This window comes from Rattus norvegicus, chromosome 4 (genome assembly GCF_036323735.1).
Source record: "Rattus norvegicus strain BN/NHsdMcwi chromosome 4, GRCr8, whole genome shotgun sequence".
Lineage (NCBI taxonomy): Eukaryota > Metazoa > Chordata > Mammalia > Rodentia > Muridae > Rattus > Rattus norvegicus.
In genome coordinates, this window is record NC_086022.1 from 18,315,204 (window position 1) to 18,335,859 (window position 20,656).

A 20,656-nucleotide genomic window follows, 5' to 3' on the forward strand; every position below is an offset into this window, starting at 1 on the left:
AATGGAATATGTGACATTTTACTCTCCAGAGAAAGTCATAAGATAGAGATGACATTAGAGTGTTAACTAATAATCACCCAAGTGAATGCAGTGTTCACGTACACATCCATTTTTATGACATATCTTTTTCTGTTAGTGCCCATATTTTCCACATTTTGTATTGCCTTTGCCAATATTGTTAAATATTCTCTTTAAGACTTACTTTATCTGCCCTTATGTTGAAAATCTATCTCTAGATGATTGCCTTAATATTTATATGCATGAGAATTAAATCTGAGAAAAAAGCATTTCTATTAAAAAAATTGAATTCCATAATAGGAATGTAGAAAATCTCAGTCAAAATATTTATTAAGATATTCTTTATTCTCCATTGTCTTGTCATGCAATGTAGATAAAATGTTCATAGTTTTAAAAGGATTGCCTATGGTTTCCTTTCCTATAAGTAACTCCTTCGATATGAAAAGGTCAGTAGTTTATAGTGAGGTTTAACAAGATGGTTTCATCTTTTAATCCACTGAGATCCAAGTCAAAACCCCTATAAAACCGGAGTGGATTAATGACCTCTTGGTAATAGTTAAATGGATGTATTGGTGCCATTCACCTTGGAAGCCTCAGCAAAGCGTAAGTCTAAGAAGGAGTTTCCGATGTTCTCTCTCTTTACTTTTCACCCCTCTAAGGGAGAGGAAGCTGGGCCAGCATCACACACCCACAAGTACAATGTAAGACCAAGGACTGGAGTAACCCTGAGCTTAGGAGCAAAATATATTCTTGCCTGGGACTCTCAGGTTACTTCACTTCAGGAGCAATTTGGAGACGATTTTCTAGGGAGTCTGCCAGCTTTTGGGCAGGATCACCTTATGAGGGTTTTTTCTGTCTGCTTCTGGTGTCTTTGTGAGAATATTCTTCACGTTGTGGTTCTAGAAGTGACTGCGGTACCTGAGATGCCATGCTCAGTAGTAATTAGACTTGTATAGTCCTTGCTGCTTCGATTTGAATGAAAATATCTAGGCTAATTTTTTTTTAAATCATGTCACTGTCCTCCTGAAATTTCAGCTAAATTAACAACAACAGAAAAAGACAAATAGATAAGAACTTCCACTTAGAACAATGGGCCATTTCCATTTGTAAAGTTTGTTTGTCATCCCTGTTGATTGACAGAGTTTCCAATTGTTTTCCAAATTATGAATCCAAGAGTCTTCAGGTTCATGCTCTGTAGTATGGGGGGGGGGGGCACTCTTCTTTGCACTTTATGATCTGAGATTTGCAAGCTTAATTGTGACAGATCAACAGTTCCCTAATTTACTTCCCCTTTGCTGCAGCCCAGCATCTGGAATAATGATTACATTTGAAAAAAAGCATCTAAGGGGTGGCCCACTTAGTTCCCTTGGTTCCCTGGCCTCTGACTTACTTGGATGGGAACATGGCCTTAAAAAAAGACTGCTGAGTATTTCAGATATAGATAATGGGTCTTCACCAGAAATAGACCCCTATGAGCTAAACTAGCAGTGTAGTGTGGCTTTTTTTTCTTTTCTCTTTTTCAATTCTGTTAGCAACAAACCACAAACTGGCCTCTGACACTGAATTTTTTTTAAAAGCTCATTTCAACTCTCCCACACATAAGTAGTGAGGAGAACAGGGTAGGGGTTTTCTATTGAGGACCTTTTCTTCTTCACAGCCGCCTTCTGAAATGTATGGAACAAGTGGTGAATGGTTTCCTAGCTTTTCAAAGGTAAGTTGTGTGGGATTTTTCCCTCTTTACATAAAAAAATATTAGTTTTTCTACTTTTACACTGATAGGAAATGATAATATTTTAAAACACTTCTTATGAAAAATGTTAAAATGAAAAAGTTAATCCATTGCTTTTGTACACACTCTAGGCTTTATTTGAATTGTTATATTTGCTTTTTACAGATCTTCCTACATTTTTGCTGGATAGTATTAAAATTGTGTTTAGTGACCAGTGATATTTTAATTTATGCGTTTTGATATCATGTGTATTTTCCAACACTCATTTGTTAATATTTAAAATGATTTATAGGCCAGTTGAGTTTTATTCAAATTTCTCTATTTAAACATGATTTTATATTAAAATATGATGAAGAATATTTTTAATGAGTATTGAAACAGTGAGATTAATATACAAATGATTTGTAAATCTTATGGCAACACTGTCTTGAATGAATTTTATTAACACGCTTGCTGCTGTTCTGTGTCAAAAGCTTGTTGAAGTGTCCATGGACAATTTTGGGTAAACTTGATTTTTCTCTACACAGTTAGAAGGGAGGAGGGTATTACATATACATTTACCAAACACTTTTCTTTAATGAACAAAGTTATTTTATTACCCAAAAAGTGGATTATTTCAAAAGACGACTGTAATTTAATTAGTGTAAGTCAGTATGCACCTCAAATGTAAAAATAAAAGTAAATGAATGCCTTTGAAAATTAAAAAAAATTGCTTCAAATATTAGTAAGTTAGTTTTTGAACATAGAAGGATCCCAGGACTTTCCAGTTCTTTCATAGGTAATTTTAAGCTGTAAATTTCTTTTGAAAATTCTAAGAAAATCTTATAGGACATATTGCTTTGTCAATAAGTAAAAATGAAATTCTCAAAAAAAATTACTAGTTGATTTTCCAAGAGTCTTTTAGAGTATATAAATGAACAATATTAAAAAAAAAGAAGCCTTTCTACCAAAATCATTATTGAGCCAGAACAATAAACCAGATTCAGATTAACAGATATCAGGGCACCCTGGGGAAAGCAATAAAGTTAACAGTGGATGGGGCATTTGTACAGAGTGTACCCACAACTTTGGAATTCATTTTGAAAGTCACAGTTGATGCTCTTACCATTAGTGAAACTTATGATTATTTTCTCTAAATTTGAAAGTTTTGTCTTTCTTTTTTGCCTATTTTGCTATTTTCTGAAGGAACCAATTATTTTACTGCTTTGTGATTTAATCCAAGACTTTATAGTTAGTTTACTAGAAATTTCAAGTTTCATGATCTGATGGAGTGGCTCTCTCACCACTGAACAAAAATTTAATATTACACACGCAATGTGTACAAACCAGACACTATTGAAACTTGAAAATATTTATGTAATTTTTATATAACCACATTTACTACAGTTTTCCAAATTACATTATTGGGCAACATGAAATTAGTCATTACTACATTAAAGTTGCTTAAAATAATATTGCATAATGCTTCAAACTCATTGTGTGCAAAATTTAACTTCTTATAGTGTTTGATTTCATTGCACACTTGTAATCTTTCTTAATCTATGTCATACTCAGAGAAAATAGAATAAAAAATAATTTGCAAAAAATTCACAACTGAATACATATTTCCTAACTTCAGATTTTAAACCCTGAAAACCTTGCAGTAATATTCTAACTAGAATTTAGAGCAAAGAAAGAAATACTAATGCTACCTAGGTTCAAATAAATATTTGTACAAATGGCTCACATATATAGTTTCACTTAATTTCTAAGGTTGAATCAGACAGAATCCAATTAATTCCTAGCTGTATTCATTGTTAACAATTTGGGGACACAGTTTACAGAAGTTATAAAAATTGATTCTCAGGCTTAGGGAAGCAGATGATACTTCTTGGATCTTCCATTGGATGTTCTTGGAGTTCGTTGCTCACTAATGAAATTTTCCTGCTGTTACGTTTAAGCCAATTTGTCAAAAGGAATCAGTTCAAACCTACAGTAATTCCAAGTTAAGCCTCTAAAAGATAGACTTAGCTTTGAAGGATTTGGGCCATTATATGTGTAATACAATCTATTAATTACATAAGGTTATCCCCAAGACAAGTTTTTATTGTAATTCAATAAGTTTAATTAAGTGAAATGATTTATTGACACTACAAATACCTGTTTATTGATTTATTTATTATTTGCTGTAAATGTCACCCACATATAATCTATTAGGATGCAAATGGACATGTGAGTAAGACAGGATGCTGATGACTTGAATTGGATGAGAATTTGGAGGTCACCTTATCAAGATACTTACAAGTTTTCTGCAGAGCCCTTGAATCCTGAAGTGATATTTGAAAGCCGCTGTGAGGCACAGCTGAAAGCAAGATCATAATTCTTACCTTCTATGTTTTAGCCCTTCTCTAAACTGAATCATACGGGCTATTAAACCAAGGAGTTCTATGTCCACACATAATTTTATAAACATTGGCCTTAGGCCTTTTGTTCTAGTACGATCAAGTACTATCAGATAACTGAACACCTTCCCATAGAGAAGTTTTAATCCAGCAACATGGCTGCTTTAGCAAGAGATCATATGCAAATTCCTCCTATATCTGTGTGATCTGGCTGCAATTACAGACACATCTTTAATCCCAGGAGACAAGCAGCTCTCTTGGGTTCAAGGAGTTCAAGACCAGCCAGGGATAGGGCAAGTTTAACATAAAAAAAAAAAAAAGCTTAGGTCCAGGCACTTAGGTAAATGCCTTCAATCCCAGCACTCAGGAGACAGAGGCTTGCAGAAACTCTGGGTTCTGAAAGTCAATCAGTTCCATTGTATCAATGAGTTGAGAGGCCCTGCAGTAGAAAGTTCTTGGCAGTTCAGTTCATGGAATTCAGAGTCACTTTTACTGGGATAGTTTTAAAGAAAAAAGTTGTAGGTGAAGAGAGAAGGAGCCAAAGAATGATAAAGGGAAGATGAGAACAGATTGCCAGAGTTAGTTTGAGGCTAAGCAGAGAAATTCAGCTACAAGCTGAGAGAAGCCATTTTGAATCAGTCAGTCTTGAAAAGAGTTTTGGCCTGGAAAGCTGAGTTAAACCAGCCAGCCAGAATTCAGAAAGAGCTAGAAAGGGTAAACTTATTCAATTAGGCCTCTGAGATGACAATTACATCTGGCAAATAAAAATTACATTTACACCTTACTATGAATCTATTCTTAAATGTATATATTGTCTTTATAGAATCATGGCTTTGTAAATACCAATAGACAGGGTGGAGAGTAAATGTGTGAAAAGGACATAATCAATTTATTTTGAAAAAGTCCTGTACTCACATTTAACGTAAATTCAATTTATTCACTAAGTTACCCCTAGTTGTATTTCCACATTAGGTTATCATGGGTAAGTGCTGCTCTTTTCTCGGGTAAGGAAGATAGTGTATGAAAAGATAACAATTTCAACAGAGTTCTATGGCCTGGTTTCCAATGCTAAGAAGTGGGAGGAGCTTTATATGTAGAATAAAAATTTTTAGCTGTTGGGTGATGGAGGAAAAGATAGAACCCATGCCCCAGTCTGACTCTGAGACATTTTCATATTCGATGTTCACATGTCAGCAAACGTTACCTGTGGGCCATGCCTTTTCTAGGTGGAGTTTCTGAGGGAACACAGTTTGAAACACACGTGGGAATAATTAGAGATTCCTCCGGGGAATTTCCTCTGCTGTTCGGCCTACTTAGCTGGGAGGCTGCTTATAGTTCATCCTACCTCAGGCTTTGACCAATCTATTGGGTTCTACTAAGTTTCCCATGTAAAGGAAGGAGACTGTGCTTCAAAGTTCACAATAGGAGTACTTCTGCCAACCGGGAAAATAATAATAACAATAACAATAATAATAATAATAATAATAATAATAATAATAGTAATACAACTTACCATATAGAAGTCACTATGAAGTTCTGAAAAACGAATCTATATGTATTTTATGCACTGAATAAGAGATAGCAGCTGACAGATTTGTAGCTGGTGACATTTTAAAATAGGCCATCTGAGTCCCTCTCCTCTTTTAGATTAGTTCAAACAATTCTCTGGTACTGATTACTCTTTGATTTCTAAATTTCAATACTTTAAGCAGGAAAGTTTGATTGCAAATAATATCTTCACTATAGAATATTAGCAAAATTAATGTAACGTTAGAAAATAGACAATGTAAAATATGAGCAGCTGTGCTATTGAGAAAATGTAAACTTCTCAGATCCAAATTATGTGATCCTTAATAGCTAAATTGATAGACAGGAGTTAAAAAGACTGTACATTTCTCTGAAGATAAGTTTGGATGGACAAGCTGCTGACAAGAATGAGCTAACCTGAGCATCTATGTCCTCAGGGTAATGAAACACCTTCAGATTTAGTCATGTATGAAAAACCAGCCAAGATCACACTAAAAATCCCTCCTTCCTCATAATTTTAAGGGACTAAATAAATGATAATCAGTGGAACCTAGTAAAAAAGATCTTTCCTATTTTAGGGGAAACCCAGACACTTTCCATGACATGATGGAATGATCGTGACTCAGTCATTAAAAACATGAGCCAATGGACAAGCTAACTTCCTCCATCCTGTCAAATATCAGCACATTGTTGAAAGAATGTTAGATAAATGCTTATATCAAGGTTTAACATCATACTCTAACTAAATATATTTCTTGATACTCTTGTTTTCTAAGAAGTCTGACTCAATATCAGTAGGATATGTACAATTGAAGCAGACACAACTCAAACCATACCCTCCTCTATCTGCTAATTGCTATTCTCATGTACATGTTTCATGATTGATTTCTTGGCAATGGAGAACAGGCTCTGTTTCTTGGGTGCTCCAGTAGATGCTGTTTAAACTTTGCATTTCTTGTCTAAACTCTTTGCTGACATACATAGGAATATTCAATAAGAAAAAAATGTAGAAATGGCATACTCACAATTCACAGGTGCATATCAAGTTCAGAAGAGATATTATTCTAATTTTAAGGTCACTTTATGCTCTACTTGTCAGAATTGTAAATCACCTTACTGAATAATTTCTAGCATTTATTAAAATCTCTGTGTGTGTGTGTGTGTGTGTGTGTGTGTGTGTGTGAGCGTGTGTAAAACTTTCAGGGTTTAATTCTCTATTTTTGCCTTGTAAATGCCAATCAACATATCAAACTTGGCAGCAATTGGGCTCATGCACTGTGCCATCTCCCGGCCCCAAATAAAAAATTTTAATGATGTTCATATCAACATTAAACAACTTCCCAAATGAAATGACTCAGTATGTGCCTTGACTTAGATCTAATTAATTTGTATCTACCAAACTTCTAGAACACACAGGATTTCCTGTCCCAGTTCTAAGATCATGGACCCCACTTTCCTAAAGAGGTTCTCTTCAACTTCTCTAAGAAGCGTTAGGCAGATATGAAGTATGTCGGGGACAAATGTCTCTGGGTGTGAAGGCCTTGCTGTGCATTCCCAGTTTGATCTCGCAGGCAACAACTTAGAAAATGACCAAAAAAAGGGGGGGTGAATACCATTTCTGCTACTCACATATTAAGTTGCCACTTTCACTTTAGATCTGATTTTGAAACATTAGTAAAGTCAAGATAGGGAGTGACTGAGTAGTTCTTTATGGCCTCTGAGAAGGGTGCAGAAAGGTCAGGTTTATTTAATCTCCAACCTTTTATTTGTGCTGGCTGCTGGATCCTTCTGTTTGATTTCTGCCTCATAGGTATGAGTTCTTCCTTTACAGCTGGAAGAAGTCCAGCCTCCTCTCCAGTCCTTTGGGTACCTGAAAGATTGTTTCAGGAAATGCCTCAGACCTTCCAGTTGCATGAAGAGAGTAGGCCTAAGTAAAGGGAAGCCCCAGGGATTACAGGGGGAGTACAGTTGCCAAGAAAGGGTCTGGACTGTTATGCTTCTCCATTTTTGAGAAAGGCTTATAGTCGTACACAGAGTGTTTTATAAGTGCTCTCTGTGTGCCTTATCTTTTCTTGGTTCTGTTGACATCTGTGTTCCTCTTGGCAGCAGGTGTTTTGATGTAAAACAAAACTGTTACAAAGTGCAAACCACAGGTATACCACACTATGAATGGCAAAACACATCATAAAGCTGTCACTGAAACCCAACTTCGTCTTCAAGCATTGATGAAGAAGACACGATTTTATTAGTTTTGTTGCAGCAGAATTCAGTGGTTCTGTAAATTGCTTCCTTTCAATGTATTCAGTAGCCACATAAAATAAGATGTCACAAATTAAACTGACCACATGGAGTATACAAAGCAATACTACTGTATTTGAGAGCATTGACATTATATATATACATATATATATATGTATATATATATATGTATATATATATGTGTGTGTGTGTGTGTGTGTGTGTGTGTGCATCTTCAAATCCTTTAACCTATGTTTTGTCAAAATCATTGATAATGAGATTAAAAACCATATACTTTTAAAAGTTTCTTTAATGTCTCCCATACTGTATGGCAAAAATGTCAGACATGAGCATAAAAGTTGGAAAACAAGTAGTTTTCCTTAATGCTATGATGACATGAAAGAAAATGTTAGTATATATTTTGTGATAATGTGCATTTCCTCTGCCTTTGTGTCTTGACAGGTAGCTTACAAATGATTCGAAGTGTTGAAACTTTCTGAGTCTCAATGAACTATTTCTCACACAACTCAGATACTGCTGTTCATGCATGAATTAGGTATGTTACCACTACTGCCATGGCTTAGTAGACAAGGCATATCAGTCCAGCCACACTTGTTTTGCAGGAGGATTCCTGGCAGAGTATTGAGGGTTCTGTTTGGGTGGAGAAACTAGATAGGGAGTGAAGGTATAAAAAAGCATGCATGCTGTGGTAAGGAGTATTAGGATGGGGATGTTTATATAGCTTTCCTTAGATAAGATTATAGTATGTCAATCACCTTGGGATGAAAATATAAAACAGAAAATTTAAAAAAAGCGAGCATTCTATTTTATGTTGCTTCTGCTTCTATTGGGATTTTGTGAACAAAAAGAACCAGTAGGACCTAGAAAACCAGCGTGTCATAGCAAACCAAAAGATTTGTTTGTTGTTAGTTGGCTAAATGTTCTGTATCAGTTGCATGAATTCTTTGCACTTTGATCTTTTTGTTCTGATACTCAGGCTTCTTTTTTATGACCTCTTTCTAATAGTTGAACCAGGCCACATAGAAAGCATTGTAATTGTACCTGTGAGTTGGCAAGAAGCAAGTGCTCTTCCTTGATTCTGCTGCACGAGGAGGAGAATGGGCTGCGATCGGAACTGTGGGCTCATTACTGGAGCCGTTATTGGTGCTGTCCTGGCTGTGTTTGGAGGCATTCTCATGCCGGTTGGAGACCTACTCATTGAGAAGACAATCAAAAGGGTAAAAATGATTGAGAGAATCTTTTGTGCCATTTAATTCTTTTACCTTGTCTCTTGTTACTGTGTTATTGTTCTGAATGCTTGCTTGTTCTATGTTGCCTGGTAACTTTATGCTTTGAGTAAGGAGGGTGACTGTGAGTCACTGTAACCCCACAAGATAGTGTAAGCCTGTGGGAAACATTACGATGTAGTGCAAAATGATCGCATACACTCTTAGGAGCACAATGTAATATGGACTGGAAGATATTATTAATCTTAAATGTATCAAATGTGATAAAACTGCAGGTTATAATCATGTAGTTTAGTAGAAACAATTTTCTTCATCTTTGGAGTAGACTGACGTGCTTTTGGATAGAAATATTCAAATGAGTATTTTGTAAGAGTATGTTTATAAAAGTAGTTGCATTTTAGTTAATCATGAAAAATGCACATACTTATGTGTGTTAGCATGTCAAAAAGTGTCTAACATTTAATGAGGAGCTCTGAAAATTGATCATTTAAACAGGTATAATTGTCATTACTAATAAAGAGTCTCTGTTTACTCTCTTCAAGATTTGACTTTGTCAAAAGTTCAGGGAAAATGTTCTGTAGGACACATTTTGGCAAACATCAATAAATTGGATCATAAACTCAAATTGAAATGATGTAAATATATGAATATGTACAAAATCCTCTCCCTCCTTGGTTCATTGTTCTGTGTTTCAAATTCAAAGACCTTTTAGTAAATTGAAGATTTATTAAGGGAAGCCTTTCTGCTGTGGTCCTGAAGAAAATTCATTAGTTTGGAATTAGTGGTTACTAATGAAAGAAACCTACCCAGACCTAAGTCAATGGTACAGAAAAGGTTTCTGCCCTGCCCAGAGGCACCTATTTTCATTTGAAAAAGTATCAACAACAGTACCCAAATGCAGGAGTACTGGCCTCACTTTCCAAGTTAGTTTGATTCTAACAAACTAGAAAGACAGTAACTATAGTGCAGAGAACCAGAGCAATGGATTAATGGTATTAATGTGCACTGAAACTTCTGTTATTGCCAAGACCATTCAGTCTCTTATCTACTTGTTAATTCTGGCTACATCACCTTCATCAAGATGTAACCTCAAAACCCAGTAACATAAAGCCAGTATGTTTGGCACTCAGTCATATCGGGGCAAGTTTATTAGGGAGAAACCTTCTTGTTCCTGAAGCAACAAAGCAGTTAACGGAATTACTTTATTAATTGTCTCTCTATGTATACTGTTTTAATAAAGTACCCTTACTCTAGGCTTAAGGTAACAAACTGACTATCTATTTCATTAAAAAATAAATAAATAAAACTAGACGCATGAAATATTTTACTGGCCTAAGAAGATAGAATCCCTAAAATAAATGTTTAAATGTTTAATAGTATGGGTACAAAAATTGTTTGGGTAATCAATACTAACTGAGCAAGTAGTTAAGTAGTTGTTATTATTCCTTAATCTATACTCTTAAAGACAGGTAGAATTTAAGCATGAGCTCACACAGCAGACAAAAAAAAAGAATATGATCATTCAAGAAAAAGAAGATATAACCAAACAGTATTTGAATTCACAGGAGCACTGGCTTAATATAATTAATATAAAAAACCTCAAATATAGTTATTCACAAATAAAAGTTACTACGTTGTCATTTTACTTGTTTCATTACAAGTGTTGAGGATTTAAGGTGAAATATTCCCTCTCCCTGAAGTATTTACCTGTCATCTCTCTGTGTAGAATATTAAAGGTAAGAATTCCTACACACACACACACACACACACACACACACACACACACACACACAGACTACATTGTTCAATAATTATACAGTCATCACTTACATGTTTCCAAATGTTTGCCTTTAATGGAAAACATGTTATATTGTACAATAAATGGTTTGAAATATACACACTATTATATATACATATTATATATGATCCTTAACTCAATTTTTGATAGGATTATCATTCTTGGTAGTATTATTAATATAAAATTACAAAAAATGGAAAGGGTGGATCAGAAGAGGCTTGCTTCACCAGGGTTGATGGTGGGGTGGGGGAAAGGGAACTGCCACTGCTCCAGGTCTTTTTATTTTATTACTTGTGGTTTCCACCCAGACCATCATAGATTATTGTCTCTGTTAACCCATAGACTGGAACTATTCTTTGGAGAAAAAACAAAGTCACAGTCTTCTAGGATATAATATGATATCCAACAAGAACAATGGCTGGGTACTGATCAGTTAATCTTTTCTTCATTCAACAAAATTTGTTCATATAAACTTTCTTAAGTAGCATGTGAGTGCTAGCATCATTCTGAGTCAAATCTTTAATAATTTGATATGAGCTCATAATGAGAACCCGTAAAAAGAGAGTTTGAAAATAGTGGTTACAAATGAAGGAAACCTACCCAGAACAAAATGAACAGTAGAGAAAGGGTTTCTGACCTGCCCAGTGGCACCCACATTCGTTTGAAAAAGTATCAACTAACAGTGCCCAAATGTCATATTCACGAGTGTTGGCCTCATTTCCCAAGTTAGTTTTCGTAATCTTTGAGACAATCAGTTGTATCAAAGCACAGTTTTGTAGCATGAATAATTGGTAGCATGAATAAATCAAAAAGTTTAAGAAATATCTAAGAAAATTTGTGTCCTATGGAAAAAATGGACAAAACTTTGAGAGCATAGAATTAAATTTTGTATATTATGAAAAATTAAATGTTACATAGGAAGAAAAAATGAGAGTAGTCATGAATATTCAGGAAGGCACTGAAATTTTGATTTTGAAGAAGCTTATAATTTGAAAAGCCCATAAGATTAATTAATGGTCAGAGAAAAGCTTTGGGCTACAACTAAATGCAATAAAGAGGGACAGGCTACAGAGCAACATGGAGGAAAGATAAAAAGATTGTAGAAGTCATGTGGTTGGCTCCATGGAAGCAGTGTTTTCAGTCGTATATATGAACTCTCAGAGACTGTGATAGTAAGCAGAAGACCTACACGAGTTCAAACGCGGCAAAAAGCCAACAAAGAGAAGAGAAGAGGACACAAATTGCCACCCCCTAACCAAGAATCTATACAATCAATATGTGCTGGGAAAAAAATCAGGTTTCTTCAATGCAGTATCACTTTTAGTGATTTATAGACACAACAGGAAAGGTCATATCAAGACCAAGAAGTAGTTGGTCTACACAAAATGGACTCCATGTTTTATTGTGCACCTTTTGTTTGTTATGACTTGGTTTAGTTTTTTTGGTTTATATGTCTAATTTGCTTTGTTAATGTTTCTGTGTTTGATTTTCATTTGAGAGAGAGAAAATGAATGAATGAATGAATGAAAGAAATTGGGTGGACTTGGTGGTGAATATAAGGGTAAGATCTTGGAGGACTTGGTGTTGGGGGAGAGGAAAACATGATCAAAGTGTATTGTAAAGTATTAAAAGTTAGAGAACTTAACAGAGAAATTAGAATAAACAACAGGGGTGTACAGAGTGTACTTGGATTTGAGAAGCTTTAAACACTATGAAGAATAATGAATTGGTGGTGTGATAAACACTGTTGCTGTATTATTTTCAGTAAGATGAAAGGAAACATGCATTAAGAGAGCAGTACCATCAATAGACCGGTGGTATAATTAAGACTTTCCCATGTAAAAAAGTCCATCTAATTGTCATAAATGTGAAATATTTCATCAATTTTATAATCTCAAGATATCATTTTTTCTTAATTAATCAATAGTAAATATAACAGGTTAGATAATATAACCTTGAATAGTATGACCCTTTAATGGCTGTGGTCATGAAATGAAGACACAAAAGCTATAGAAGAATAAGCATTTCTCACACAAATCTTTGTAGAAGAGAGTTAAAGATGGTTTTTATGGACTAGAAATGTCATTGTCTATAGGTCTACTATATCACAAAAGGCCTGAAATGGCAAAGCTTCAGCAAAAGCTATTGAAGTATGGATGCATTAGAATTTTAGATAAAGGAATTAAATCAGGGAAGGGAGAAAGTCACAGGACTTTATCATAAGATGTCCAGTTGGCTTGTTGATGGAAATATATATTCAAAGAAGTGAAAGCATAGATATTTGGCAAGTGGCTTGACACAAGTATAACTCTGTACTCAAAGATCAGAGTTCAGATAGATTTAATCACTGCTGGGAAATTAAAGATAAACCTAGACAAGCCACTGCCTTCTAGGGATTGAATGTCCAGAGAAAAGAACAGGAATATGTACTACAAGACTTTGTGCCGGAGGCAAAGAGAAACAGGAAAGGGAGAGAAGAGTTTTTTGTTTTTGTTTAGGTTTTTATGAAGAAGGTGGGGAAAAAAGAGTGTAATTTAGGAGGAAAACAGGTATTAAGGGAAGATCAAATGAAATTTTTCTTGGCTGATAAATGTTAAAGAAACAATGGTTAGAAGTTGTGGAGAGGACCCAGTTAGTCCATACTCGTGACAGGGATGGGAAGAACTGAGCTCTATCCCCAGAACCCACATTAAGGACTGCCATGGTAGCTCGTATTTGAAATCTCAGTAATGGAGAAACAGAGGCAAATGGGTTCCTGGGGAGTTCTGACCCACAGCCTAAACTGAGCTCTGACTCGATGGGGAGTTTTTCCTCAGAAAGGACTGTGGAGTTGAGGTAACCCAAAGAATGATATTTGAGATAGACCTCAGGACACCACACGCAAGCACACACCATTTTGGCTCACAATCCATGCTTTAGAAACAGCTTTCAGCACATGTACGTTTCTTTTTCTTTGCCAGGTTATTGTCATATAGTTCGCGTCTCAACCTGAATGACAGTCCTCCATATTAAGTTCTAATATAAATCCTGAAAGGATAATTTTTGAATCTCTGAAATGTTAAATTTCAATGCTCCAATAGAATTCAATATGTTTTAATACATATTTTAAATAATTATAGCCTAATTTAATGGGTTTAAACCTAGTAATAAAGCCATTTGTTCTTTTTAACATAACTGTAACCAATAATATGAATTCTCTTTCACTTCTCAGATATAACCCACAAATGTAAGAACTTTTATAAGTTTATATTAGTTGTGCATACCAAAGTTTCCCTGTGATATTTTCCAATATGCATAGAATATATTTCGATCATATTCACGCCTCATGATCCTCTTTATCATCTCTCGGTGACATCTTTTCTCTTCAAGTACTACATCTACCTGATTTCTTTATTGGTGACAGGATAGAAGAGTTTAATTAGTGTTGTTTACAGGTGGGATTCAGTGACCCTGCCTCTTATCCCTAATGGAAGCTGCTGTGTCCAACTTTCTGCACATCATATTCAGGTCTGAACAACTTTGATGAGTTTGTGAGCAAAGCATCCATACCAGTCATACCATGCCACCACATTCCTTGCCTTCCTCAAGCAGCTACGTTTCTTCTAGCCCTTCTTTGAGATGTTCTCTGAGATTTAAAGGGGGCCTTTTAGATGCCTAGTTCAAGGCTGAGCCAACAAGAAACATTCACTTATTCTCAGTGCTTTCTCAGTTAAAGTCTCTACAGTAACCGCCATCCACTGCAAAGGCAAGCATCTCCACAGTGCTTGTCTGTGAGCGTGGAAGTGAAATATTAAGAACACAGTTGGAAGAGCACAAGTCCACTTAGCAAAACAGCCACAGATGTTAGGGTCTGCAACCTCCACATCGATAGGCATTTGACTAGATTTACTGTCCCAGGAGAGAATTCCCTCCTGTGCAGTGGAGCCTCACATCTAACCTGGAAAAGGTTGGCCACTCCCACCAAAGTCATTGTCCTTCTGAGTATACTGTTCTACTTAGAACTGGTACTGCATAGATCAGATGTATGATGAGGGAGACAAAAGTCTACCTTTTAAGAAAGAGTTTAATGCAGACAAGATGAAATTATAAATTGATTAACAGAAAAAGTACCATGTAATAGTGTGAGTTACTCTGTGTGTGTGTGTTTTAGTTAGTTAGTTAGTTAGTTAGTTAGTAGTTAGTTAGTCAGACAGATAATACTTGAACTAAGACTTTGAACAATATGAGAAGAAATGAGTTATAGTTTCCCCTCTAACATGTACAGTCTATTTCTAAAATACCAATAGCAAACATTTGCTGATTATTTGCTATGTTCCCACTGTTCAAATTCCATTTTTATTTGCTATAATTCATGAGGTTATAACAAACCCTTTTAAAATGCCATGAATATATTTTACCTTTAAATGTGCTAAATTCATATGGCTCAATATGTCTTATCTTTACACAATAAGGAAACTAAAATATAACTAAGTTAAATAATCTGCACAGACTCACGCAAATCTATAATATTTAGTTTCTAATATAGTATCTAGTTTCAATATAGACTGAATGTGCTAAACCAAACTCTCAGTTTTCACGTGGTCTTTGGTGAATGAGGTAAATTTTATAATTGTTTGTGCCACTTATTCCAATAGAAGAAAATAGAAGGGAGCTTTAATTAGTACATTAAAATTGACTGTTATATGAAAGAGGTTTTGCCATTATAAAAGAGTACTAAAAGAGTACTCACCCACACAACTGTCAAAGTTAGAGTGCACACCTCAGTCTTTTAGTGATAGGTGCCCCACCCTAAACGTCTACTAGCTTCTCTGTTCAAAGAACAAAATGATAAGTGTGGTCAGAAGTCATTTCTGATCTCCTAAGAGTATATTGACTGATTTTCACTAAGAACTGACATAATTTTGCTTTTTGAGTAACAATAACTATTAAGTTGGGCCTTAAAGATTTTATGACCTGTAGATCCATAGTCTTGTGACATAAGTCAATACAGATTTCAGCTTTAATATTCACAAACACTATCTAAATAAAGCTGGGTACAGTCAGTTCTGTAACTTTGCTCTGATACTGGGCTAGTGTGGAAATAAGCATTTTGGCTACATATCTTTTTTACAGGAAATTATCATAGAAAAGCAATAGCTATCTGAACCTCACATGATCAGCTCTTGTTCCTGTGTGCATGGGTTACAGTGCTAAAGCATTTCCAAAGACATCCTAACCTTCTGCCTTGCTTTTTCTAATCCCATCATGCCCAGCTTTAAGCAGTATCATTTCACGAAGAGAGGAAACTCAATTAACACCTACCAACTAAACAGGTGATCAGGGTATGCATATGTGAGGGAAACCAGTAACAGCATGAACCAAAAGACGACTGGTATAAGGCCCAATAGTGCAAATTTCCCTAAGACTGTGCTAGTATTTGCCAAGTTGCAACTTATTCCAGTCATGTGCTTTCAAGGAGACTCAACTTCAAAAAGCATGTCATATCTCCCTATCCTTTCCTGACTCATTCAGTGAATTAATATTTCCAGGTGAGGAAAGTAGGTTAGGTTGTTCTTGTGTTCATGGACTCCCTTAGGCTAATTTTCTATGAAATACGTTTCTTCCTCTTCTCCTTAAACACTCTTGAACATGGGCATTCTTCCCAAATTACTTAATTAGAAGCTATAAGCTCTCTTTGTTTGCAGTAGCTACTATGACTACACAGAGTTCCTGTTCAGAGAGTAAAAGCACTAGAAAGAAGCTGGGCAAGCATCTATGGTAACTCTCTTACTTTGCAGACAATGAACCCTAATGGGTTTAGTGGCTTTCCACTTGGTCCCAAAGCTCCTAAACAGGAGGCAGTTTCTTAAAAAAAGGCATTCCAGTCATGAGGCTGTATATTTTCTTGTTTCATATTTTCAGCACTGCTGGTATACATGGTTTCTAATGTGTATCATGCACACACGCGTACATGCACACACACACACACACACACACACACACACACACACACACACACACACACACCATACCACGCTTCCCTTCTTAATTTTGCTCTTTGAAAACTAGTGATGCAATGACCGATTAAGGAGTTGTATTATGTGTAAAAACACAATCCTGCAATCCTCAAACATGGTTCCCAGTGGTTCTATAGAACAGGATCCCAAAGAGGAAATATCCATATTTATGTAATTCTTCCTCAAAGGTTTATGATCTTTATTTAATAAAGACTACCTATAATATCTTGAATTGCCCAATTTTGAAAGAAAGGGATTTTGTTGTTGTTGTTGTTGTAGTTGTTGTTGTTGTTGTTATTGTTGTTGCTGTTGCTGCTGTTGTCGTCATCGTTGTTGCTGTTGTCGTCGTCGTTGTTGAAAGCTACAAATAGCACTCAAGTTGTCTCTCAGTTTGTATCTTTTGCCTCACCAACACAGATTCTCAGAGTTAGAAGATTACACCTGGCAAAAATCTTTGGTTTGATAACATTTAGAAGTAGCTTAACTTACTGTTTTGTTGACTAAGGGAATATTGCCACAGGTTCACTTGAAAGGTTACTTTAAAAGCAACAAGGATGACTCCATCCTTTACACACTGATCCTTTTCATAAACGTTAACCAAGAGAGCACCCTTTCTGTGGACAGCATTCCTGCTTCAAGTGTGTGACAAAGTTACACAAGTTCTCACAAGGTGCTCCTTTTATTCTGACTAAACATAGCAAGGTCCTAGAAGTTTCCATGTTGACTACAAGAAACAAACCAAACTTGTTTCCTTTTTGCAGGAAGTTGTCCTTGAAGAAGGAACCATTGCTTTCAAAAACTGGGTGAAAACGGGCACCACTGTGTACAGACAGTTTTGGATCTTTGACGTGCAAAACCCAGAGGAAGTGGCAAAGAATAGCAGCAAGATCAAGGTTAAACAGAGAGGTCCTTACACATACAGGTGAGTGGGCTCTTCAGGAGTAGTGGTCTCACTCTGTTTCTGAGAACGCTTCCTCCTAAGGAATTCCATGGCATTGAAGTGCACTTAATCTTGCCAACAAAATTTACATCAAAATGTTTTCCCTACAAGTAAAGGATCCTAGTCTACAGATTTAGGTTCTACCAATATATGCTACCCAAATGTTACCATATATTATATCAAAAAGAGCTGTAGAATTTATTGCAAGTTTAAAGCTACTAAGTAGCTCCCCTACTAAAAACTTTATGGATGGTTTGTTTGACACTTGAGTCATGTTCCAAAATGTCCAGTTGGCATACTGAGAGATTTATGAATACATGATGAACATCTTAGAAGGAAACAGGTATCTTACTTCTGTGATTATCCTGGTTTGGCTTCTAGGCCAGAAACAACCGTAACACCCATCAACTGCTACAACAAGTGGATGGAACGGACTCTACCTGGTTATTTCAAACTCCTTTGTGGAAATCAGATATGAGTTCAGTGTTGAGAACCACAGAAATGAAATGATTGTGCATAGCTGCAGCCCCTGCTAAGTGTCGAAGTCAGATATGCATTGACATTTAAATAGCAATTTAAAGCTTACAATGTTTCACTCTGTTATACTTTCAAGTATTTTAATAGTTTATTTAATAAAGTTATAAATAAAATTTGAAATATGTGCATCTAGGGGAAATAATAATTCAGCACCTTTTGTTGGAAGAAAAAGAAAGTGGAAGAAGCAAAAGGAGAAGGAGACGAGGAGGAGGAAGGAAGGAAGAGGACGAGGAAGAAGAAGAAGAGGAGGGGGGCACAAAATGATACCACCAAATGTTGTCAACATTCATATAGAGATAGATAGGAGCTGGTAGTCATATTTCTACATATACTTTTTTATATTTAAATTATAAACCCTCTTCTTTTCCACTTTTAGAGTAGTCAAAGGCACTTGAAACAAACTATTCTACTATAGGATTTATGCCTATAACATAACCTATTTCTGTACAGAACTATAAAAGGATAGATTATATATATATATGTGTGTGTGTGTGTGTGTGTGTGTGTGTGTGTGTGTGTGTGTGTGTGTGTGTGTGTTTTGCTTCTTAAGGCAACAGAGAAAGCTGGGAAGGAATAGGATTTACAGCAAGCTCTTCTTGTATGGCAACTTCAAACTATCCTTGATGAAGTATACTTCTAGTCTCAAGACTTCATCAAACTGGAATTTCTTTAGCTGGCCTAGTTGCCTCAAACAAAGGAAGAAGAATCAGATTTAAGAAATCTCAAAAAAAGTTTACTATATGGAGGTATTCTGTGTGTTAGGTGAGAGTATGATATACATGCCTTTGATGATACTTGAATCCATTTTAAATTGAAGATGTTGGAAAATATGCCCCCTAAAACAGAAGCACCGGTTGGTTTGGCCAATGACTGTTAAAATGATATAGATGAGGCATTAATTGTCATTATAAGATATGATCGAAGCATAAAATTGCATGGTCTAATATCATAATTATATCTCAATCTATAATAATTCTGATACTATAATTCCTTCTAGATATTTTACCTTTTAAATTTTATGTTTTCTTTGGCAAGAATAGTAATGAAGGCATCATGTAAGCATGTGCAGAAGGCTATTTCTCTTGAAATTGTTAACAAATATATCCAAAGACATCCATTTTTTTATTTTAAAATTTGAACAACAATACCAACCACCCAGACACCCTAGAGCTCCCAGGGACTAAGCCACCAAACAAAGAGTACACATGGCGGGCCCCATGGCTCCAGCTGCAGATGTAGCAGAAAATGACCTTGTTGGGCATCAGTGGGAGGAGAGGTCCTTGGCCCTTCCAAAGCTAGACGCCCTACTGTTGGAGAATGTCAGGGCTGGGAGGTGAAAGGGAGTGAGTGAGTGAGTGTGTGGGTGGGTGGGTGAGGAGTAGGTGGATGAACAAGGTCATAGAAGCAGGGGGAGGGAGGAAGGGCTAGGGAGTTTCCAGAGGGGAAACCTGGAAAGGGGAGAACATTTGAAATGTGGATAAAGAAAATATCCAATAAAAAAAATTGAGCGATTATGCTCTTTCAAAATAACTTTCCTAAGATGAGGCATGCTTTACTGCTTTTGTTTTCTCTTACTGAGTGCCATCTACTGGTTTGATGTTGTAAGTGCCAGTTAGGAAAAAAAATGCATCAGAATTATTTAGCTTTTGTTTCACTTAGTCATCCCTGCATTGAAGTCTCTGAAATTGCTGTAGCCTTACTTGAATCGATACTGATGATACCTGAATGTTAAGTAGATATTTTATGAGAACGACATTATTAGGAATTTAGTGCCTTGGGTTGTTTCAGTGTTAGGTTGCTTAAGTATCTTACTCAACGGAGAATAAATGATAAAGCTTTTTATTTTTTTTTCAGATTTTTTTTTTATTAACTTGAGTATTTCTTATATACATTTCGAGTGTTATTCCCTTTCCCGGTTTCCGGGCAAACATCCCCCTAATCCCTCCCCCTCCCCTTCCTTATGGGTGTTCCCCTTCCTATCCTCCCCCAATTGCCGCCCTCCCCCCAACAATCACGTTCACTGGGGGTTCAGTCTTAGCAGGACCAAGGGCTTCCCCTTCCACTGGTGATCTTACTAGAATATTCATTGCTACCTATGAGGTCAGAGTCCAGGGTCAGTCCATGTATAGTCTTTAGGTATTGGCTTAGTCCCTGGAAGCTCTAGTTGCTTGGCATTGTTGTTCATAAGGGGTCTCGAGCCCCTTCAAGCTCTTCCAGTTCTTTCTTTGATTCCTTCCACGGGGGT

At 36.0% G+C, this 20,656-nt stretch overlaps 1 protein-coding gene across 1 annotated transcript in view; it reads left to right on the forward strand.

Annotated features, from left to right (window-relative positions):
- Positions 1-1,602: 1,602 nt before the first annotated feature.
- Cd36l1 (CD36 molecule like 1) overlaps positions 1,603-20,656 on the forward strand; it is a 41,058-nt gene continuing 22,004 nt past the window's right edge. Inside the window, exons 1-4 of the mRNA NM_001109218.2 lie at positions 1,603-1,729; positions 8,356-8,449; positions 8,920-9,131; positions 17,696-17,856. Of these exons, the coding sequence (NP_001102688.2) occupies positions 9,012-9,131; positions 17,696-17,856 (281 nt within the window). The 5' untranslated portion in view covers positions 1,603-1,729; positions 8,356-8,449; positions 8,920-9,011. The remainder of the gene's footprint in view (positions 1,730-8,355; positions 8,450-8,919; positions 9,132-17,695; positions 17,857-20,656) is intronic.